The 25,028-nt window shown below is 42.4% G+C and overlaps 1 protein-coding gene across 1 annotated transcript in view; it reads left to right on the top strand.

Annotated features, from left to right (window-relative positions):
• LOC132828140 (neurofascin-like) overlaps positions 1 to 25,028 on the top strand; it is a 125,683-nt gene that overhangs the window by 38,276 nt on the left and 62,379 nt on the right. Inside the window, exons 8-15 of the mRNA XM_060845060.1 lie at positions 4,434 to 4,545; positions 6,202 to 6,386; positions 10,570 to 10,701; positions 13,636 to 13,779; positions 16,302 to 16,413; positions 18,146 to 18,312; positions 19,458 to 19,605; positions 20,945 to 21,069. Coding sequence (XP_060701043.1) covers positions 4,434 to 4,545; positions 6,202 to 6,386; positions 10,570 to 10,701; positions 13,636 to 13,779; positions 16,302 to 16,413; positions 18,146 to 18,312; positions 19,458 to 19,605; positions 20,945 to 21,069 — 1,125 coding nt within the window. The remainder of the gene's footprint in view (positions 1 to 4,433; positions 4,546 to 6,201; positions 6,387 to 10,569; positions 10,702 to 13,635; positions 13,780 to 16,301; positions 16,414 to 18,145; positions 18,313 to 19,457; positions 19,606 to 20,944; positions 21,070 to 25,028) is intronic.

Here is a 25,028-nt window from a genome sequence, read left to right as displayed (position 1 = left end):
TTAATGCCTTTCGATCCCATGGCCTTCACCTTTGCTCACAAGTTATGGTGCCTTTTGAAAGCCGAATTTTTAAAATTCATTTGTGGGGCGTAGGTGTTGCTGGCTGGGCCAACATTTGTTGCCCGTCCCTAGTTGCCCCTTGAGAAGGTGGGGGTGAACTGTCTTCTTGAACCGCTGCAGTCCATATTGTTGTAGGTTGACCCACAATGCCCTCAGGGAGGGAATTCCTGGATTCTGACCCAGCAACACTAAAGCAATGTTGATAAATTTCCAAATCAGGATAGAGAGTGACTCAGAGGGAAACTTACAGGGGATGGAGTTCCCATGTATTTGCTGTCCTTGTCCTTCTAGATGGTTTGGAGGTGCTGTCTACAGATCTTTGCTGAATTTCTGCAGTAAAGGGAATGAATATTGGTGGACGTGGTGCCAAGCAAGCAGGCTGCTTTGGCCTGGATGGTGCCAAGCTTCTCAAGTGTTGTTAGAGCTGACCCATCCAGGCCACTGGGGTGTACACGTCACACTACTGACTTGTGCCTTGTGGATGGTGGACAGGCTTTGGGGAATCAGGAGATGAGTTACTCGCTACATGATTCTCCGTCTCTGACCCTTTCTCATAGCTTCTGTAATTACATAGTGAGTCTAGGTTCAATTTCTACTAAAGGTAACCCCCAGAATGTTGATAGTAGGAATAGTCAAATGTTTACAGATTTTATTTAATTATACAATTTGTGTGGATCAGCTCATTGGGATGCCATCACTGTTAACCTCCTAACTCGATAACTTACTAATACTGTAACTGCAACGCATGTGCTCATTGATGGCTGTTCTCTGTGTAACACAGTATCTCAGTAATGCTACAGGCACATTGCAACACATGTAAGGAGGAACATATTTCCTTACAGTTTCCTCCCTCGTTGACTGTGATGATGTTGCTTTCTCTGTCAACTAGTGGACAGGAGCTGTCCCTCCAGGGTAAAGTAGGGAGGAGGCAGAGCAAAGCATTGTCATCATTTCCACCCTCAAGACCATTCTGATTGTAATTCATGCAGATTTTTTGAAAGGGTCCAATCACAGTTAATTAGCTTTGAAGCTCTTTGTGATGTGTTGAAGGTGAGATGGATGGTGTAAGAAAATGCTGGAGAAACTCAGGAACTTACAAAGAGCCTTTGGATTCGAGGCTCTAACCTTGTTTCTCTCTCCATCTTTGCTGCCAGACCTGATCAGATTTTCCAGCATTTTCAATCTTGCTTTCAGATTTTCAGCACCTGCAGTATTTTATTTCTGCACAAACACAGTTTATTTCTCTTAAGTTTATAATCGTGACTTTGGTGTTGCTGGCATGTTTGCCAATGCTCATGTTTTCAGTTTGCTCAGTTGTTTCAAAGACTTAAATATGAACACACAGACATGGGGCAGAATGAGCCATTAAGCTCCTGGATTCAAAAGGTCATGACTGACCTCATTGTAAATCTCAAGTCCATGTTCCCGATTACTGTACTCCTGATAACCTTTCACCTTTCAGATTAATAAGGATCTAACTACCTCTACCTGAAAGAATTTCAAGGACTCTACTCCTATTACCTTTCAGGAAGAGAACTCCGAAGGCTTGCAACACTCTGAGAGAAAATTCATTTCTCCCCTCAGCTGTTTTAAAGGATGACATCTGATTTTTAAGCAGTGACCCCTAGTTTGAGAGAGACCCTCCTCTCTATTATCATAGAATCCCTGTGGTGTGGAAGCAGGCCATTTGGCCCATTGAGTCCACACTGACTCTCTGAAGAGCATCCCACCTTACCCCATCCCTGCATTTCCCATGTGCACATCCCTGAACACTATAGACAATTTAGCATGGTCAATCCACCTTGACCTGCACATCTTCGGAGCGTGAGAGGAAACCAGACTACCCGAAAGGAAACCCACATGAACATGGGAAGAACGTGCAAACTCTGCACAGACAGTCGCCCAAGTGTGGAATTGAACCTGGCTCCCTGGCGATGTGAGGCAGCAGTGCTAACCACTGAGCCATTGTGCTGCCCCAGCCATAAAAAGCCACTCAGGACCTTGTACCTATTGATCTAGTCCCCTTTTACTCTATTAAACTCCAGTGGGTACAAGTTTAGTGTGTCCAACCTTTCCTCATAAGGCAACCCTGTATTTCAAGTATCTGTCTTGGAAACCTCTGAATCCTGATGGATTTCTCAATCAGTGTTATGCTAAGAACAAATTGTCACTTGCCCTGTCTTATTTGTGAACATGGTAAACATTGCTGCCTTTCTGTGGATCCTTTGTGGAATTAACTGAGAGGTACTGCCTCCTCAGTTAGGTTTAACCCTTAGACTAATTACCCAGATTTTCTTGGGGTCGTATGCTGTCTGTATCGCCATCATTGGGGTTTCAAACATTGTGAAAGAAAGAAGGACTGGTGGGGTAGAGGTATATTTGTTACGACAAGCTAAATTTTCCCATTGCTCGACGTCTTCACTGATATAATTAAAAATTCAGTATCCCACTGAAATCACTAGTAGTCACAATTTTACTGTTTTCAACTAGTTTTCAACAGCACTGACACTTAGGCTTCAAATTAACAGGATTGTTGGCTTTGGTTATTACTTCTAGACCAGGTTTAAACTTTTCCCTGTTAGAAAGGTATTACTGTGGATTGTTAACCTTAATATTGTGGCACCACATTCTCCCTCCATCAAGAGAGTATTTTCAGAACGTAAACTGAATTTTTTCTGGTTTTCTGCAGTGCAGAAACTTGCTGAAGCTGCAAACACAGCAAACCTTTCATCAGAACGAAACAGCTTCCAAAAGCAAAGTGTCCAGGCAGGCCTGTCTGTGACTGCTCTTTGTAAATAAAGCTACCCAATTCTAAATCCAAATCATCCCGAATTGCTTATCAGTCACTTCCTGTTCCAATCACTTGGGAGTAAGTTTATATGCCCATGCACTTCAAAAACATCTCAAGATCAATAGGAACTGAATATGGCACAATTTCACAGAGAGTTGAGATTTGTCCATCTCATTTGCATACCTGGTCAACAGGAACATAGAATCCCTACAGTGCAGGTCAAAGTCATTCAGCTCATTGAGTCTGTATCAACCTTCCAAAGCGGGTCCCACCCTATCTCCATAACCCTGTATTTCCCATGGCTAATCAACCCAGCCTGCATACTCCTGGACATTACTGACAACATCCCATCGTCAGTTCGCATATCCTGCACAGCTTTGGACTGTGGAGGAAACCCACACGCGGACACATTGTGAACAGAGACATCACCCAAGGCTGGAATCAAACCTGGGTCCCTAACAGTGTGAGGCAGCAGGGCCCCACTGGGTCATCCACTGGGTGCAAGCTCCAACACTAAGTTTACTGTCACCAGGTGTCTGACCCACATTGGCCTAGATCTTTGAGCACCAGGAAATGAACAACAAACTCTGTAAGGCTGTAAAACCTACAATTTCCAGGTTTATTCCTGTCACTATTTTGAAACAGGCACTTGACATCCAAGCACAGCACCCTGAACTCCCCCTAGCCATCGGTTCTCATTATTGTTTTCCCTTCCCAGGGAGTTTTCTAAATTCTGTTCCCTGGGCACCTTGCGATGTGATTTGCCAGCTCTCCAGTGATCAACCTACCTTATACTGGAGCATTACCATTCACTCCCTTTCCATAGTAATCCCACTCCCTGCTCCACACTCACCCTCAGTCCAATGATATTTACAATATCCATTTCCTTTGTGAAAACTGAGGGGAAGAATTTAGCAGCTCTTTCATTATCTGACTGATGGTCTTCACATCTAACCTTAGCATAGAAGGGGTGGAATTTCCCATACCATTTCTGAGCAGGAGATGAGCACGCAACCAACACACCACCCTCTCTGATGTGAAAACTGTCCCAATTGCCTGCCACGCCTGCCGTTCGGCCCATTAAGAATTGACAGACGAGCTGAGGCTGAGTTTATTCCCCCTATCATAAGCTTGACACTGGTAACAAACAATCACCTTCCCAACTACCTCAACCCCCAGCCCCATTACCGTCCTCCTATTTATCTCTCAGCCCTCTCCCACCACCTTCCCCACATTCCTGATGAAGAGTTTATACCTGAATCGTTGACTCTCCTGCTCCTCGGATGCTGCCTGATCTGCTGTGCTTTTCCAGCCCCACCCTTTTCGACTCTGATCTCAAGCATCTGCTGTCCTCACTTTCTCCGACTGGTGACATACTGTCAGTCAAGCAGAGGTTTTAAACATTGGACCTTAGTTTTTGAACAATTAATTAATTATATTTTCAAGGCTCTTTTACCACATATTTGAGAGAAGTCTTACCAGTGATTATGTCTAAAACAGATTATTGTGTTTTCTTTCTCTGCTACTGTTTTTTTCCTTGGTTTTCATCATCTAATTTATGGCTGTGTGTATTTTGTTTCAGCTCGGCCAATCACAGAGCAGATTCCAAAGTTCATGTCACCGACAGGGACGTCCAGCAGCAGAATTATTCTCCGAGGGGAAGACCTGTTACTGGAGTGCATCGCTTCAGGAATGTATGTCTCACTGAACTTCAAACTACGCTTCCAGTCAGACGTAGGGTGTGAGCATGGGTGGGTGAGAGCAGGAGGTTGTTGCCCTGAGAAGGTGGCAGAGGTATTAGTTGGACAAACAGTTGCAAGTAATTGTTTGCTACAACTGAGTGTGACTTCAGAGGGCATTAAGAATGAGCCACACTGCTGTGAGAGTTGGAATCACAAACAGACCAAACCAAGTAAACATGATGGTCAAATATATTTTTTTTTGTAACAATCTATCAACTTTATATCTTTCATTACTAAACCAGGGAGTGTGAGAGTGTGTGTGTGTGTGTGTGTGTGTGTGTGTGTGTGTGTGTGTGTGTGAGAGAGAGCATGTACACATGAGAGAGAGTGTGTGAGAGAGATTGTATATATATGTAAAGCTCTTACATTCAGTACATACACATAGAACATAGAAATATACAGCGCAGTGCAGGCCCTTTGGCCCTCGATGTTGTGCCGACCCAAGCCCACCTAACCTACACTAGCCCATTATCGTCCATATGCCTATCCAATGCCCGTTTAAATGCCCAGAAAGAGGGAGAGTCCACCACTGCTAGGGTAGGGCATTCCATGAACTCACGACTCACTCATTGTGGTGTAGGGGAGATCTCAGTGAGACGTGCGCTGACTGTTTCAAATACCCTCATTCCTCCATGAAGACACAGCAGCTTTGTCTAATTACAATCTGGTCAACATCTACAGAAGAGCCTGTGTCTCAAAGTTTCTAAATAGAGAAGGCAAGGTTTGTGGAATTACACCCTTTCCCCTTTGGAGCATTGGGATGAGTTGGAATGTTGGATGAGCATTCACACTGAGGCAGAGACCTAGCTGGGTGATGTAGCTTCATAGATGTGTGTCCGGGTGGAATAGTCTCTTGGAATGAGGATATCACTTGCATACCACGAGAAGTTGTGTGCATTTTATGATATACCTTCCGTAACGATCATCCTGAGGTGGGACTTGAGCTTCTCACCCAGAGATAGGGACATGACCCACTGCGCCAAAAGACCTCTTGGCAGCAGCTGATTGTTGCCATTGTTATGAGATTTGTTGCCAGTTGAAGAGTGTGGTGCTGGAAAAGCACAGCCAGTCTGAGGAACAGTAGGATCGACGTTTCAGGCATAAGCTGTTCATCAGGAATCAATGCCAGTGATGTCTTGAATTTGTTTTGAACCGAAAAATCCTGATATTTATTAAAATAATTAAGACACAATATTCACAGTTTAAATTTTGCAACTCAAAAATCAAACATGAATATCAATAAATATACTCTATCTTATATCATCAATTATTTGAAAGATGATAATAATACCGTTAACTCAGATATTTATAATTTAAGTTGCATTGCTTTATACACATTGGACATTCACCCTCAATAAACTCATTTCAGATATTTACTTAACCTGAATATTCCTGTTAAGGTACATAAACAGGTTGAGATTTTTTGGTACAGCACCTCTGACAGTGTAGCAGTCCTGCATTGGTGTGTCATCCTAGATCTCCATGCTTTAATGTATCTCTAGTGTTCCTTGACTTCAAGTCACAATTTCCCAACTCGGGGACAAGGCAGCTATGACTGAATCATCTTTAAGTTGCAAACCTCTTCATAATAATTCCTCTGATTTTCAGACCCACACCGGATATTATTTGGTACAAGAAAGGTGGTGAACTGCCTTGGCCAAAGGTGCGAATTGAAAATTACAACAAGACGTTGAGGATCACTGACGTTTCTGAGGAGAACTCGGGCGAGTATTTTTGCTTAGCATCCAATAAAATGGGAAGCATACGGCACACAATCACAGTGAGAGTGAAAGGTAAAATATTCTATCCAGATCCTTCCAGTCTCCAATTCACCTGCTCCCTCTTTCATATTTTCATTTGTAGAACCAGAACTTATGGAAGGCCAAATGGTCATTCAATCCTACTCTGTCATTTCAATAAACAGCTGAAATACTTTCTGAATTTCACTTTCCCATTTTATCCCCACATTCCTTGAATCCCTTAATTTCCAAAATTTACCATGTTGAATACACTCAATGACAGAATCCATAACTGACTGATGTGGAGAAGTCTAAAAATTTGTGATCGCCTGAACTTGTAATTGGTGAAGTCCTCACTGCTGTCACCATTTTTTAACATTACAGACGACCTGGAATATGTCATTGATTCACTCCCACTGATCCTTCTCTCTGGTCGGCTCACGATGCCAAGTGCAAAATGATGCCCACAAGCTATATTAGGCATTAAGATGTAGGAGCAGAAGAAGGCCATTCAGCCCGATGTGTCTGCTCTGTTATTCTATGAGATCGTGGCTGAATCTGATAATCCTCACTCCATTTTCTTGCCTTTTCCCCATTACCCTCGATATCCTTAGTGATTAAAAATCCATCTATCTCAGCCTTGAATATACTTAATGACCCAGCCTCAGCCGCCCTTTGTGAGAACAAATTCTGCAGATTCACTGAGAGAAGAAATTCCTCCTCATTTATGTTTTAAATGTGTGACCCCTTTACTCTAAAATTATGCCCTCTGGTTCGAGACTCTCTCACCAGTATCTCTGCATCTAACTGTCAAGTCCCCTAAGAATCTTGTACGTTTCGATGAGGTCGCCTCTCATTCTAAATTTCAACAACGATACAAAGGTAGTCGCAATCTTAATGAACTGTAAGCAGGTGTCTTATGTATTGTTCAATTATATATAAGATACATGATTGTATTTACAAGACATCAGATTCAACGTAAGATTATGTGCACATGACTATTCAGTGATATGCTGTTATCAAAAAGAATGTCATCTTGGGAACTGATTGCCTCCTCCTACGAACAGTCCTTTATATCTTGATAGGCGGAGCTTACCTTGTGTCACCTGTTAACCCCTTCAGCACTAACTGACTACTGAAGAAATTCTTCCTCATCTCTGTCCCAGAATATCAACCTCTTATCCTGTCACTCCTAAAGAGGTGCTAGTGTCCCTAAGCATTTACCGCAATATATAGCAATGAATTTTATAGATTTCAGTGAGTGTTTAGATCTGACAGCTAACCTTATTGAGGGTGTTTCAACTGCTAAAATGTTGGGGAAGTCATGAACTAGGGCAATAATCTTAAAATCAGGCAACATCTCTTTTAACAGGAAACGGGAATTCTCCAAAACCCTACACTACAAGGGTAGGCCATTCAGCCTCTCCAAAGAGTATCCCACCCCATCCCTGTAACTCTGCATTTCCCATGGCTAATCCATCTAATCTGCACATCCCTTGACTGTGGGAAGAAACCAGAACACCTGGAGGAAATCCACAGGGAGGATGTGCAAGCTTCACACAGTAGCCTGGGAGTGGATTTGAACACGGGTCCCTGGCGCTGTGAGGCAGCAGTGCTAACCACTGAGCCACTGCATGTATTTATGGCATTTCTACTTCCCACATCTCAATCTTGCTGACAACGTCTGAGTGAGGCTGAGAATTTTATTTATTCATTTGTGGGATGTAGGCATTGCTTGGCTAGCCAGCATTTATTTCTGTCCCTTGTTGCCCTTTGAAAAAGTGGTGGTGAGCTGCCTTCTTGAACCGTTCTTGAAGTGCACAATGCCTTTAGGAAGGGAATTCCTGGATTTTGACCCAGTGACAATGAACAAACGGCGATATCTTTCCAAGTCAGTATAGTGAGAAGGTTAGAACATAGAACAGTACAGCACAGAACAGGCCCTTCAGCCCACGATGTTGTGCTGACCTTTGATCCTCATGTATGCACCCTCAAATTTCTGTGACCATATGCATGTCCATTAGTCTCTTAAATGTCCCCAATAACCTTGCTTCCACAACTGCTACTGGCAACGCATTCCATGCTCTCACAACTCTCTGTGTAAAGAACCCGCCTCTGACATCCCCTCTATACTTTCCTCCAAACAGCTTAAAACTATGGCCCCTCATGTTAGTCATTTCTGCCCTGGGAAATAGTCTCTGGCTATCGACTCTATCTATGCCTCTCATTATCTTGTATACCTCAATTAAGTCCCCTCTCCTCCTCCTTTTCTCCAATGAAAAAAGACCGAGCTCAGTCAACCTCTCTTCATAAGATAAGCCCTCCAGTCCAGGCAGCATCCTGGTAAACCTCCTCTGAACCCTCTCCAAAGCATCCACATCTTTCCGATAATAGGGTGACCAAAACTGGACACAGTATTCCAAGTGCGGTCCAACCAAAGTTTTATAGAGCTGCAACAAGATCTCACGACTCTTAAACTCAATCACCCTCTCAATGAAAGCCAAAACACCATATGCTTTCTTAACAACCCTGTCCACTTGAGTGGCCATTTTAAGGGATCTATGTACCTGCACACCAAGATCCCTCTGTTCCTCCACACTGCCAAGAATCCTATCCTTAATCCTGTACTCAGCTTTTACATTCGACCTTCCAAAATGCATCACCTCACATTTATCCAGGTTGAACTCCATCTGCCACCTCTCAGCCCATCTCTGCATCCTGACAATGTCCCGCTGCAGCCTACAACTGCCCTCTATACAGTCAACGACACCTCCAACCTTTGTGTCATTTGCAAACTTGCTGACCCATCCTTCAATCCCCTCATCCAAGTCATTAATAAAAATTACAAACAGTAAAAGCCCAAGGACAGAGCCCTGTGGAACACCACTCACCACTGACTTCCAGGCAGAATATTTTCCTTCTACTACCACTTGCTGTCTTCTGTTGGCCAGCCAATTCTGTATCCAGACAGCTAAGTTCCCCTGTATCCCATTCCTCCTGACCTTCTGAATGAGCCTACCACGGGGAACCTTATTAAATGCCTTGCTGAAGTCCAGATACACCACATCCACAGCTCGACCCTCATCAACTTTTCTAGTCACATCCTCAAAGAACTCAATAAGGTTTGTGAGGCATGACCTGCCCCTCACAAAGCTGTGTTGACTGCATTTAATCAAGCCATGCCCTTCCAGGTTGATGGGGAATTTGCAGGGGATGGTGTTCCCATGTCTCTGCTGCCTTTGTCCTTCTCAATGGAAGTGGTCACAGGTTTGAAACGTGCTGTTCAAAGGAAGCTTGGTGAATTTCCAAGTGTATCTTGTAGTTAGCAGACACTGCTGCTACTGAGCATCGGTGGTGGGGGGAGTAGATGCTTGTGGATCTTTGTCTCAGTTGGATTCAATGTCTTAGCAACGCACTAGGAATCTCTGAGGAAGTGGGAGGTTTGAGGAGTCTCAAGGACCTGCCTTTACAAACACTGCCTTCACATTAATGAAAAACAGAGAGAGATTTGCTGGTTCATCCAGCCCAGTCCCATATAATGGCGATTTCTATTGGATCATAATATATATATACTTGCTATTGCCCTTGGGAGTGATATAACCTGCTGAGGGAAATGAAAATGAGGCCATTTTAGAAGGTTGAGTGTTTCAGGGAGGGAAATTTAAAAACTTCCTCTCAGATGCACATCACCTCTATTACGTGATCCAGCCAAGCCCAAAGGACCTGGTCGATGTTACCAAGTAGGAGATGACGTCCACCCCAGTTAAAAACAGGCCCAGGACCCATCATTTGAGGAATATAAGTGTCCAGGGGCGTTACTCGCAGGCGATACACGTGGGGTGGTTGGGAGGCCAAAGGGTGGAGTTGCTAAGCGAGAATGTTTAGAGTGAGCCTCCAACTGTGAAGGCTCCACGAAATCCAGCTGATATCAAACAAATGCTTATCTAGGACTGAGGTAAATAGGCCAAGAAAAGTCCGAAAGTTTTAAGCCTAGTCTCTGCTAAATTGGATCCCATCAATGTCACATCCTGAGGGGAAATTTAATTCCTGAATTGAATGCCGTTTCAGCATGCACTGAGGAAGCAGTCTTTGATATGACCTTTAATACATCTGGTTGCGGTCTGACCAACCAAATGATGGCAACAGAAATTTAGCTGTCCCTGTGAGAAATAGAAATTCTTAAATCAATGTTGTGTTTAGTTGACAGTTGTTTTGTACTTAATTTTCATTCTCAAAGCTGCTCCATATTGGCTGAATGAGCCGCAGAATTTGGTACTGGCTCCTGGGGAATACGGCAGATTGGTGTGTCAAGCCAATGGAAACCCCAAGCCCAACATCCAGTGGCTGATGAACGGGGAACCCATAGAAAGTGAGTAAATGATGACCGTGTCATGACCTAGCCTGTTTCATTGCTACTGTTTCTCCACTATAGCTGGTTGAAATGGAGTTGGGCGTAACTTTTAATGCAAGGTTTGGCAGACTGTTGAGTCTTGAAGAGTTCTTTGGAAAGAAAACTGAAAATATACGTTTTTGGAGAGCCATATGAAGAAAACTTGGCAATTCTAAACCCATTATATAGATCCGTGCCATAATAATCAAAATCTGTACAATAAAATTGTACATCAACTGGAAAAGGTATTAAATTAAGACAGAACTAGCTCTGAGTTATTGCATTTCATAACATTTGCTGTGGAGTATTAATAACAATTTTTTTGTTTTTCCAGTATATGCATACTCAGGTTTTATACATAAATGTTCATGAATTGTGTACAATCGCGTTCAAAACAATAATGTAAAAGTGGTGAACCATATTAATTCGCTGTAAAATCAATATGTTCATATTCAGAATGGAAAAATAATAAGAAACTCACATATAAAATTTAAGAGAATCATATTATGTTTGTGTTTTTATAATGGACTTGTAAAAAATTGGATTTGTTTCAATAATAATCAGCAAAGTTGTTTTTAAACAAACATTCACTTAAGATGTGTTTCTATCAGACCTTTTTTTTAGCTGTTGATTTGAGAGACTAGAAATCACTTCTAATAACACATTCAGATGAATTTATCATTCAACTATATTAACAGTAATAGTCCCATCCAGGAAACCAGTTTCTCCAGCATTAGGTATTGTTTGAATTCAAGTAGCAGAGGAAGGCCATTTGGCCCATCAAGCCGACTCTGCATTCAGTAAGCTCAAAGTCAAAACTCACATGACCCCAGGTTGTAGTCCAATAGGCACTTCACCTGATGAAGGAGCAGCGCTTCGAAAGCTTGTGATTTCAAATAAACCTGGTGGACTCTAACCTGGAGTCGTGTGACTTCTGACTTTGTCCATCCCAGCCCAACACGGACACCGCCACATCACAATAAGATCAAGACTAATCTCCCATTATCTGAAGTCATGGCACAGCTGTGCTGCTCATTTGTTTTGAGCATAATAATAGTTTTGGTTAAAATATCACTTGAATTCAGGAAATGCAGCATAATGTACATGACTCACTGGAAATCAAGCCTCCCTATACCCAGAGCCATCAGAAAAGTTAAAGGTTTTAAAGTAAGTGTGCAAGATTCACAATTTATCTGTTTGTCAGACCTTGTAAGCACAGACCAGGTTTCAGTACTTAATCTCTTGAACCACTATGTGCTACAAGTAATTAGACTCTAGCTACAGGACAGGGACATAGAAAAGAAAAAACATATGGATGGGGGGAAAACTGGAAAATCAGCTCAGTAGTGTTTGTTCACAAAATCTGTTGAGTTAGTTCTTGCTGATTAGAAATTATCTCCTCAGTCTTTCTTTTCGCAATATTTTCACAAAGCACATAGTAACTGGTTCACTGACAAAAGCTCTGTGATTTATCAATGTTTTAAACTTTATTCATGGGACATGGCTAGACCAGTATTTATTGCCCATCCCCAATTGCTCAGATAGGTAAAAACAAGGGCTGCAGATGCTGGAAACCAAATTCTCGACGAAAGCGGTGCTGGAAAAGCACAGCAGTTCAGGCAGCATCTGAGGAGCAGGAAAATCGATGTTTCGGGCAAAAGCCTTCTATTCCTGGTGAAGGGCTTTTGCCTGAAATGTCGATTTTCCTGCTCCTCGGATGCTGCCTGAACTGCTGTGCTTTTCCAGCGCCACTCTAGTCTGGAACCTAATTGCTCAGAGCACAGTTAAGAGTGGGCCACATTGCTGTGAGTGTGGATCAAGAAAACTGCTTCCTGCATGATAGCTTCCTTCCCTAAAGGACATTAGTAAGCCAGATGGGTTGTCTAACAATTGATTCATGGTCATTATTAGACTCTCAATTCCAGATATTTATTAGATTCAAATTCCACCATCTGCAGGACTCAAACCAGGTCCCCAGAACATTACCTAGGTCTCTAGATTAATAGTCTAGTGATAATGCCACTGGGTCATCACATCCTCCTAATCAGCTCAAAAGTTGCAATGTATAACAACTGTTGAATGGAAGTTAATGTAGTTTCCTTCAGGTTTAAAGGTGCTTTTAACTGCAGACAACAGAAAGACAATTCCGGAATGAGAGGAGCTGTGATCACTTCTTTACATTTTGTTCCTGACCCAAAACTGTTCACTTACCTCAGAGCCAATCACATGGTTGTTTGCAGGCAAAGGGCCTTTGTCATTGGTAACTGGTCATTAGTCCATTGATTGATCTGCATCTTATTACCAACCAAACCTCCATCTGATTACAGAAACACTTAGCTCCAATTCACCTACAAACTAAATTTCAATTACTGCTTGTTCAAGCAGCTGTTTAAACAATGCTTGCTATAAATGCCAGGTGACTTGTTTTTCTACACATGCAGAAATCCCCAGAAACGTGTTTTTTAAAACTTTCTTTCTCATTTAAGTACATAATTTTCAAAAGCACAAAAGTAAAATGACACATAGTTACAACAATTATTCAAATAATTTTCACCCAAGTAGCAAAACCTTACCTTCCTTGGTTTATTTTCTTAGACTTCTTCCATCACAATACAATCCAGTTGGGAAGGGTTTTAAGAACAAGACATTAAAGAACCACAAGTGGCTCCAGAGCTGCAGGTTGCTCACCCCTGCTCCACTATATCATCTGTCTGATGTCACAGACTTCATGCTATTATTGAAATTACAATTTATCCCCATTATTTTGTGTGTGTGTGTGTGTGTGTGTGTGTGTGTGTGTGTGTGTGTGTGTGTGGTGGGGGGGGGGGGGGGGGGTGAGCGAGAGAGTGACAACATTCCAGAAGACAGTAACTTAAACAATGATTAATTAACCATCTCCTTCTTTCTCTGAAGAGGTCCGTCAGAGTCCAGGCCGTGAAATTGATGGTGATACGATCATCTTCCGAGAGGCACAGATAGGAAGCAGTGCTGTGTACCAATGCAATGCCTCAAATGAGCATGGATACTTACTGGCCAATGCATTTGTCAGCATTCTCGGTATGTTTTGATGCGGCTGCCTTCTCCTTGATGGTTCATGTTGAGCTGAAAGTGTTGGCTTGCCTCTGAGTCCATGAGTTGCAACCTTAAGTTTCATAGTGAACATGTTCGCCTTGGATGATGTCCAAAGGAGGTAGCTAAAGGAAAACTGTGAGCAGTTTTGTGCCCCTTATCGAAGGACAGATATACTGGCATTGGAGACTGTCCAGAGAAGGTTCGCCAGGCTGGTATGGAGAGACTGGCTTACAAGGACATGTGGAGTAGATTGGGCAGTTCAAAAGAATGAGAGGCATTCTTATTGAAACACAAGATTCTCTGGGGACTTGACAGGGTAGATACAAAAATGTTGTTTTCCAACGGGCCAACGGGCATAATCTCAAAATAGGGAGTCAACCCTCTGAGACAGAGATGAGAAATTTCTTCCCTCAGAGGGCAGCGAATCTGGGAATTGTTTACTACAGAGGGTCATTGAGACTGGGTCATGAAGTATTCAGGGAATCAAGGGTTCTGGGAAAAAGGCAGGAAAGTGGAGTTGAAGATTATTAGATAAGCCATGATCTCATTAAATGGCAGTACAGACTCCGTGGGCTGAATGGCCTGTTTCTGCTCTGTATAGTCTTGTGGTCTTAAATGGGTTTGCATACTTGATCTTTGATTATAGTGACAGTGCTTGGGACGTTGGAAGATAGATAGAGAGAGAGAGATTAATAAAGAAGAAATCTTCAACTCCTCCCATAAATCTGCATGCTGATGATTAGTTCACTGTGCTGTCACTGAGTCACCATCTTCAGTGAAATGCTGCTCTTTCAGTGCAGGAGTTTGTGAGGCATGTTTGCCTATTCTGCCAAATCCAGGCACAGTGAATAAAAACTCTTGTAGTACGTTCATCTGAAATGCTGCATTAAGACCTTGTTCACTCATCAGTAATGTAACATGCAAACTTACACTCTGTAATACCTAGACTGTCTGACTTCTAATATAGTAACTGTTCAGTAAATGAGAGTATGACTTTGATATAAGGTAACTGATAATTACCCAATGTTTCCTCATTAAATTCAAAATGATTACCTTAATCATTCAGATTGCATGTTGGGTCACATGAGATTTTAGTGTAGGAATACTTTTTAAATATGCAATAAAGTTGAGAAAACTCTAAATACTACAGGAGGGAATTCATTAAATTGAGTTTGATGTGCAAATAAATATAATATTTTGAAATTTATTTGATGGGTTTAGGGAGTTAAGGAATATATCTTATAAAAGTTACTCTACTTTTGCCTCTGTCAGAATTTGAAGTCAGCAGAGGTTAGGATTGGTGGTGAATGTAGAATGGATGGAATGAAAGTGAGAGGATCACTATGAGGATGTGATGGACAGTCCGAGAGTTGGTGACCTCATTGTCTTTTCCCATTATTCTTCCTTGTATTCATATCAAGATGGTTGTGCCATTAAAGCAGTTCCGTCAGAGGCTTGTGGAATTTGCCGTTGGCACTGTCTATCTGTTTAGTTCACTAGAAGAAAAGCACCAGTAAAACACCTGAGCCAGACACTGAGGAATAGTCTGCAATTGTCAATGTCTAACAGAAACAAAAACTAATTTTTTTCCTAACCTTGTGTCGCCTCTGTATGTAATCAAATTGTATGATGAGTAAAGGTAAAGTTGCCATTTCCTCCCAGCCATAGGACTACTCTGTCATCAGAGAGGATAAGTCAAGGTTTAACGTAAGGGTCACCATGCCTGAGATGAGAAGAGAGCTGATGGAGGAGAATCCTTCAGCTAGTACAGGAATGGAGCTCATGCTGTTGGCATCACTCTTCATTGTAAATCAGTCATCCAGCCAACTGAGCTAACCACAAAAGGAACATGGCTGAGATAATGTTATCACCTGTCTACAGGTCTGCATGTTAGCCTTGGCTTCATTGATGCCTCTCAGTCCAAAGACTGTGGGCCTCTCTCACTCCATGAGCATGTAAACTTGGCCAAACCTTTGTGAGTGCTTAATGAGCAGAGATGCTGCCAATCAGATGAAACATTAAAGTGAGACAGGGACATGTAGATGATTGCTGTGGTAGTTCTTTCGAAAGAAGCACAGGCAATTGTCCTGGTGACGATGAAATCCCAACCATATTAATTTATACTTAACTCAGGATCACTTAAGGGACGTTGCCATGTGCATAATGCCCATCAATTATCAACTATTACATTTAAGATACAGTTCAGGAGTTGTGAAGGATATTGATATCCTGAGGTCTCTTTTGCGTCTGGTAAAAAGACACCAGTATTTATTAGCATTTTTAGAAAGAGATTGGTTAGCTCAGTTGGCTGGGTGGTTTGCAGTGCAGAGTGACCCCAACAGTATGGGTTCAATTCATGCATCAGCTAATGTTAAAACAAAGAACCCTCCTCCTCAACCTCTCCACTCACAGTGAGGTATAATAACTTTCTAATGAGCGTGTGGGACTGTGCTGACTTTAACATTTTGGTAAAGCTTTCATCTTGATGGAATCTTCTTTGTTCACAGATGTGCAACCAAGAATATTGACTCGACGAAACCAAATTGTCAAAGTGATAGAAAATAACCGAACAAGGCTTGATTGTCAGTTCTTTGGTTCACCAATCCCCACCCTGCGATGGTAAGTTGCTGAGCCATCAGTTAGTAGCACAGTATTTATATTGTGTGAGCAATTCCTGGTGGAAGCACCAGTGGAGCTTGATATTTGAATAGCATGTGACAGTATTATAAGCTGGAAAATACTTTTTAACCTTAAAGTGTCGTAAATTTATTCTTCTTTTAAGCTATTCATTCATAGGATGAGGTGTCACTGCCTGACATTTATTGCCCATCTCTAATTGCCAAGAGGGAAGTTAAGAGTCATCATGTTGCTGTGGGTCGGGAGTCACAAATGGCCAGACCAGGAAAGGACAGTGATTTCCTTCCCTAAAAGGGATTAATGAACCAGATGGCTTTTTGCCAACAATTGATACATGGTCATTGTAAGGATGTTAATTCCAAATTTTATTCAGTTCAAATTCCACCATCTCCCAGAACATGACCTTGGTCTCTGGATTAACAGTCTAGTGACAATACCACTAGGACATCACCTCTCCAATGCAAAACTTTTCAAATTGCTAATCTCTTTTCTTGAAAAACATGGGAGTATAAAGAATTTCCGGTCACTTTAGGCTTGATGATTCTAGTAATGTATTGAATGTTGGAGAAGCTTCTGGTGAGAACTGGGCGACTGAATGGTTTCTCATTTTTTGTACTAAATATCGATATCAAAAACGGTCTGGATCTGCACACATGAAGTATTAAGTTTTTATTTTGGATGATTGTATAACATGGTCAATATCAGCCTAGGCATCTTTCCCAACTCAAACCCAAGTTAAAATCCTAGTGAAGTCACATCAAGTCATAGAATCATAGAGATGTAAAGCATGGAAACAGACCATTTGGTCCAACTCATCCATGCTGACCCAATATCCTAAATTAATCTAATTTGCAGCAGTTGGCCTATGTCCCTCTAAACCCTTCCTATTCATCTACCTATCCAGATGCCTTTTAAATGTTGTAATCGTACCAGCCTCCACCACTTCCTCTGGCTCATTCCATACATGTGAAAAGGTTAGCCCTTATGTCCTTTTAAAACTTTCCTCTTTCACCCTAAGCCTATGCTCTCTAGTTTTGGAGCCCCACCCCCACGCTGACCCCAGGGAAAGACCTTATCTATTTACCCTATCCATGACCCTTATGATTTACTTTCAGGTGTGAAGCTTCAACAATGAATGGCAGCACAGTGGCTCAGTGGTTAGCACTGCTGCCTCGCAGCGCTCGGGACAGGATTCAATTCTACCTCTAACCTCCACATAAAGCACCACTCCCCCTCCCTCTAGTGCTTGCCTGACTTTACTTAACTACCCTCAGGAATTCCTCCATGCTCACTCTTTCATGAACATTTGCAGTTCCAGTTATATCCACTGTATCTGGTGGTGCTACTGGGACTGAGAGCCCTCAGCTCTCTGGTTGGTCAGGAACGCTTGGAAGTGGGGCCTCCACCCTTAAAGACACACAACTCCCGACAGTGGTGTCCCATTCCACTGCACGTTTTTAAGATGGCCACCACATTTTGACCAGGTGTTAGGACCAAACCATTAAATTCAGGCGATAGAGTCAAATAGTGTAGAGTGCTCCAAGGAGGTCTAACCAAGATTAAATGCAAATCTAACATAACTTGAGCGATAGAGTCAAATAGTGTACAGTGCTCCATGGAAGTCTAACCAAGATTCTAACCTTGCATAACCCAATGTTTTGTAACTGAACTGACATCCCATCCTTGCTCTGATTCGGTTCTTTTGTGTCTTGAGGTTTAAGGATGGACAAGGCAATAATCTTTATGGAGGAAACTATATCATCCATGACAATGGGACTTTGGAATTACGACGAGCGCGGAAGGTTGATGAGGGAACCTATACCTGTGTAGCAACCAATATACTGGGCAAGGCTGAGAACAGAGTGCGACTGGAGGTCAAAGGTAACTTTTGTATGCCAGGTAATGAGGCTTATATCACCTCGTGGGCTGGACGTGTTTGCTGGAACCTGGTAAAGTCCCATTGGGATTCAGGTCTAAAGTGAAAGCTGCCATTGGATGCTGGGCATAACCACTCCCTCGATTTTCTGTTTTTAATGGGAAAACCTGTTCACCTTTTCTTGGATGTTGTGGAGGTTAAAAGTCTGGAATAGGATGACAAAGTGCTTGAAGGACAGATCTGGCAGTGTCTATTTTACTTTCTCATGGGATTTAAACATGGCTAGTTAGACCAGCATTTCACCCCAAATTGCTCTTGAACTGAGTGACCATTTCAGGGACCAAGTCCGAGAGCCATTTCAGGGGCCAGTTAAGAGTGAAGTGTACTTCTGTGGGACTATAGAGCAATCCATTAAAATACGGGACAGTAGATCACCTGGGCACAGAAGTCTGATGTTTTTGTGTTGCTCTCTGGACTTTACCATGGAGGATAGACACATGATAGCTCGGTGTTTAGATTAGAGTGGTGCTGGAAAAGCACAGTAGGTCAGGCAGCTCCCGAGGAGCAGGAGAATCAATGTTTCGGGCAAAAGCCCTACATCAGGAATAGAGGCAGGGAGCCTCCAGGGTGGAGAGATAAATGGTGGGGGAGGGGGGTGGGGGAAACGCGGCGTGGGGCTGGGGAGAAGGTAGGAAATAGTACAATAGGTGAATGGGGGTGGGGATGGAGGTGATAGGTCAGAGAGGAGGGTGGAACGGATAGGTGGGAAGGGAGATTGGCAAGTAGGACAGCTCATTGCCCTCATGACCTATCACCTCCATTCCCATCCCCATTCACCTATTGTACTCTTTGCTACTTTCTCCCCAGCCCCCTCCCCCCATTTATCTCTCCACCCTGGAGGCTCCCTGCCTCTATTCCTGATGAAGGGCTTTTGGCCGAAACATTGATTCTCCTGCTCCTCAGGAGCTGCCTGACCTGCTGGGCCTTTCCAGCACCACTCGAACCTAAACACTGGTTTCCAGCATCTGCAGTCCTCACTTTTGCCTACATGATAACTAGATGGTGGGACATTAATTGTGATACAGTTCCTTGAGCTGCTCAAATGATAACAATACTCACCTTTTCTAAATTTCCTTTTCTGTTAATGTAGACCCTACAAGGATCATTAGGGCTCCGGAATCTATCACAGTGAAGAGGTCACTTGCTGCAAAGTTTGAATGTAAAGTGAGACATGATCCCACATTAAGAGTGACAGTTACCTGGCTCAAAGATGATAAAGTTCTGTATTTGCCTTGGAGGTGAGTGTTCCTTGTTTGTCGCTTCATCACCTCTACCAAGTGTTTCCCCTAACCTTGCTCGAGTTACATTTTCCAGCAGGTTCTGATTTTATTTTTTTCTATGCCAGCATTTATTGCTAATCCCTAGTTCCCCTTGAGAAGGTGGTGGTTGTAGTGATTGTAATGAAGTCAGCCAGCTGGACATCATAGAGTATGAGTTCCATGGTCCAATCAAAGAGTCTTGGCTGACAGACATACACAGAAATGTCAGGGATACTGATACCCTCCTTCCTGACTTTGTATAAGGCAGTATTAGAGTCAAGGGTCTGTTCCTGTCTCGATAAAGGGGGCTTTGGTGATAGGATACCCGCCTCCATGGAGTTATTTCAGTGGTGAGCTGCCTTCTTGACCTGCTACAGTGCATAGGCTGCAGGGAGACCCACAATGTTGTTGAGAAAGGAATAGCAGAATTTTGACCCAGTGACAGTGAAGTGACGATCTAGTTCTCTGTCAAGATGATATGTGGCTTGAAGGGAAATTAGCATTTGTGGTGTTACCATGACCCACCTTCAGTTTCCCTCAAGGTGGTGGAAGGATTTATATAAGGAGCCCTAGGTAAGTTGTTGCAGTATCCTGCCATTGTGCTCCAGGGAGTGAGTGTTGACCATGTGACCATGGCAAGTCTTCATCTGCTGATGTAAGTTTAGAAAATCAAGCTCAGTTTCAATGGACACAAGAAAATCTGATGAATTATTAGAGAGTAACCATCCTCTGAAATGTTGTTAACATAGGCATCTCCCTCGTTAACATAGGCCTCTCCCTCATTAACACAAAACTCCCACATTAACATAGGCCTTTCCCTCGTTCACACAAAACAATCGCTCATTAATTTAAACTGCCCGCACGTTAACATAGGCCACTCCCTCACTAATATGGGCCATTCTCTCACTATCATGGGCCAGTCCCTCACTAATGTAGGTCACTCCCTCACTAACATTTGCCAGTCCCTCACCATCTTGGGCCACTCCCTCATTAGGATAGGCCACTCCCTCAGTAATGTGGGTTACTCCCAAACTAACATGGGTCACTCCCAAACTAACGTGGGCCACTCTCTCACTAACATGGGCCTCTTCCTCATTAAGATAGGCTGCTGCCTCACTATTATGGGCCACCCCCTCAGTAACATTGGCCATTCCCTGACTAACATGGGCCAGTAGTACATCAGAATAGACCAGTATCTCACTAATGAGGGACAGTACCTCCCCAGCATCAGTCAGTAGCTCTCAAATGGAGAGAGAGGGGAAAATGGGAGGAAAGGCAACAAAAAATGAAAGCTACTTAAACCCGTCTTTAATTTCAGGATGAAGAAAGATGAGGACTCTTTAACAATCATTAATGTGTCTGAACGAGATGAAGGGATCTACACATGTATTGCCAGCACAGAACTGGACAGTGACTCAGCTAAGGCACGCCTCACTGTTCTCGGTAAGTTTCAGGATCTTGTTGCTCCTCTGAACCATAAATTAATCCCGTTACTTTCCTGGTGAGACAGATATTGGCTATTTCTCTGTTCCCCTTTCCTTAACTGCATTGTTTGGCCCATGGAGGAAAATGGTGGTGGAGTTATTAGATCACCCCACAACTTTCCCTCCAAGAAGGAACTCTAGTTTCCGTGTGACATGGCTGCTGTTGCCTGATCTTAGAAAATCAAAGCCAATGATCCTGTGCTTGGACAGAGGGATCCCTGGTGCTATGGTGGGTATCCAACCTATGCAACCCTTACTTAGTATGTTTTCACCCATATTGACATAGGACCTTTTGCGGCAGCCATATTATCAATAGAGTGTCGAGCATATATGATATGTTTTCATATCGGGCAAGTACAGTCATGCCAGAATGCTCACATTCTTCCTCTTAGCCTTCCTGCATCCAAAGATGTTTGACATAGCATGCATTTGCATTGATTTCCATACACCATTTCTTGTGGAACAGCTTGCTAGCCTGAATCCAGAAGTTATAGTTGGAGAGGTGCCACCCTTCATCCTATGTGACTGGCTGAGAGTCTCTCTGTTTTTGCCTGTCATAGAGTCAGGGTTTGCAAGTTGCCAATCAACCTATGGCTTTCCATGGCTTTCAAGTCTGGGTGTGAGACTCAATGCTTGAACGTCCAGTTGAGAGGCATGGACCCTAATGACTGTGCGACAAGACACAACTTCACAAAATAGAAAGTTCAAAACAGGACAGGAGAAAAAGTTTATGTGTATGTAAAGATCCTTTGACCCATCAAATTTCATTGCTTTAATGTCGGTGAAGGATATCAGAATGTTTTGATCAAAAGTAAGACAGCCCCAGGAGAAAAGAACAAGTTGTTCTGGCAATGTGAGTAGGTTGGACATGACACTGCTTCAAAGAACAGTGAAAACGCCAGAAAAATAATCAGTGATGGAGACACAGAATCAGGAAGACTTCAAAATTTATTGAAAACGGTGTCTTTTAAAGAAACTTGGAGAAAAATCCCCACAGAAGAAGACAATATGGAAGAAACAAGATTTAAACAGATTTATTCAGTAATTAAGCCACAATTTTATCACAAAGGTTTATAGAAACTGCAACCAAAGAAATTTTATTTTTAAAAATATGCAGGAGGAAGTGTGCTGTATTCTGGACTGTTAAAGGCAGGAAAATATCCAGCTTGCTTGGAGAGAAATGGGAAAATCTTGAATAAGATGGAAAGTCAGCATTAACCAGGGAAAGTCGAGAATGTGGTGCTGGAAAAGCACAGCAGGTCAGGCAGCATCCAAGGAGCAGGAAATTCGACGTTTCGGGCAAAAGCCCTCTTTTGCCCAAAATATTGATTTTCCTGCTCCTTGGAAGCTGCCTGACCTGCAGTGCTTTTCCAGCACCACACTCTCGACTCTAACCTCCAGCATCTGCAGTCCTCACTTTCAATTAGTTGATACTAATCAGGGAAAACCCATGGACAGACAGTATTACAGTGAAGCAGGATTTTAAAGTTTGAAACAGGTAAATTACTGCAGAAAAGCAAGGTAATACTGTTTAAATATTTATTGAAGAATTTCATACTTTATTACTACAATACAGATTTTCTTTTTAAAAATTGATGGACAGAAAAATTACTGACATGTTGCTGTAATCAGAATGTAACAAACTTCAGCAAATAGAACCTAAATTGATGAATGCAGGAAGACATGCCTATAGAACAGCAGATTTCAAACAGTATTGAAATGCCATTGATTCAAAGCAACTTTACAGACAAAATCATAAGTAAGCACTTTGAGAAGAGATGGCAGAAGAGATCATACTTAATGACAGAGCTTCAATAAAGGGAAAGGCTAGACACACAAAAACATTTAATATGACCAAGGTATCGCCTGTGAATCAGCTAACTAAGGCAATCAGAGGGGAAATCTGAGATCTCACCAACTCAGGTTTCACAGATGTCATTGGACATCCTGTTATGTTTTAACTTGATACACCAGTGATTGTGAGTATCCTATCAGACCAGATTCCGTCACTGAAGAATCAGAAGTTACAGCCTATAAAAGTGAGACTATGTAGTGCAGGTGAAAAAAACTGTCAAGAGCATTGGTAAGGTACACATTATGTTGCAACACAAGGAACATAAGAGAACTGAAGATGCCTACACAATTTGCAATCCCTCTGTATCCAATATCAACCTAGTGAACCTCCACAGGACACACCAAGTTGATCGAGAACATGTACTTCGAGCATTTTGCAATTATAGATGATTTGTCAATGTTTGCCAGAGAGCTAGTTATTCCAGCTTCAATTCAGGGAGTTGACTTGACACAGGAACACTTAGGCATCGCCAGGAGTGCCACCAGAATCCAGTCAGCAAAGTAACAGCCAGAGGCCTCTATAGAGGTTAAAGGCCTCAAACTTTTTCGTGAAATCTGCAATTACAGAATTGTCAGGTGTACAAATGCTCCTGTCATCACCAAAGACAGATTAGGAATCTAAAAGCCAGCTAAACTTGTAAGAAAAGGCAAACACTAAGAACGAGGATATAAAAAAGCACAACTCATTTGAGTCCATTCAAGAATCCTTAACTGACAATGTCAGACAGCAGGACAGCCTGGTGAATAAACTGATGTCACAGACCAGTCAGCAACAAGGATAATACTGTGTTTACAGAGCCTTCCAAGAACAGGACTGAGGATGTGGTAAACTCCAGCTCACAAGTCAAACACCTAGAGTGACTAAAGACATTCAACTGCAGCAACACATTGAGGAGATGCTCTGCAAAAGACTCCATGGAAAACTGATGAATATCCGTAGATTCAGGACATTTTCCAAAAGAAGAAATTGCCTGATCTTAAAATCCAGGCCACTGCAAAAGAAAGAATACCTGTTCGAATCAAAATAACAATTGCCTCTTCCAGAAATCTAGGCTACAGTAATGGAGAGAGAACTTCCTACAACAGAGTCGACAGTATTCCATGAAGGATATTCTTAAGATTAAACGTCACCAGATGATGCCAGGGGGTGGCTCCATGTATCAGGAAAGAGTTTCTCTGCAGAGAAAATGCCAATGTTTAAAGTTCCTTCAGGTAAAGCAATGGATCAAAGACTAGATCTACCAGGAAACAACGCCCCCCATGAAGGATCTTTGATAGATAAAAGATCCTCCAGTGGAGATGGGACCCATAGACCAGAATCATGGTTAACAGACTTCAAGCGGAATTCCCATCATTCTTTCAAACCTGAAGAGAGTGTGTTCTGGGAAAATTGTGAAAAGTCTAGACTGTCTACATTTTTGAAGTCAGATTCGGGGGTGAAGGAAATGGGTAGTGGTAAATGTAACATTGTTAGATACGTCAATGGAAACTAGTTAACTTTGGGGAAGGTGGCTTGGAGGGATATGTTGCATAACGCAATGGATCTGAAAGAGTTAATGTTTAAGTTACTTTCAACTCTACTGATTTGCTGATGTCACAGGTCTTTGCCTGGAGACAATTGAGTTCTGTCCTGATTCTGACAGTCCTTAACAATTATACTCAGCAAGTTAATGAAAACTGAACCTATTGCTTTCATGCAATGCACCAATGGTCTATCCTTTATCACTAATAGATAGATAAATCCTAGACTGAACATTGAAGGGATAATTGTTCCTTTCATTGAACAAGGGTCTTCTTCTTCAGGCACTTTGCATGTTGTTCCTGCTGTAACCCACTGCCTCCTTTGACTGTTTTTTGTTCAATTCCACTGGGATCGTCTGTATTAACTGTTTTGTTTTTCGGGTTTAATGTGAAACTAAACTCTCTGAATTTTCCTCTTACCTCCACAGTTGTCCCTTCTACCCAAATTACCCCACTTGCTGCTGTGTTGAAAGGTAATCCGCTTACTAACTACTTTAAACCTATTAACATCTGCCATGTCAATACACCACAAGCGACATCAGT

This window comes from Hemiscyllium ocellatum, chromosome 26 (assembly GCF_020745735.1).
Source record: "Hemiscyllium ocellatum isolate sHemOce1 chromosome 26, sHemOce1.pat.X.cur, whole genome shotgun sequence".
NCBI classification, from domain to species: Eukaryota; Metazoa; Chordata; class Chondrichthyes; order Orectolobiformes; family Hemiscylliidae; genus Hemiscyllium; species Hemiscyllium ocellatum.
The sequence above is the reverse complement of the archived record's forward strand: the minus strand, read 5'-3'. Positions and strand labels throughout refer to the sequence as shown.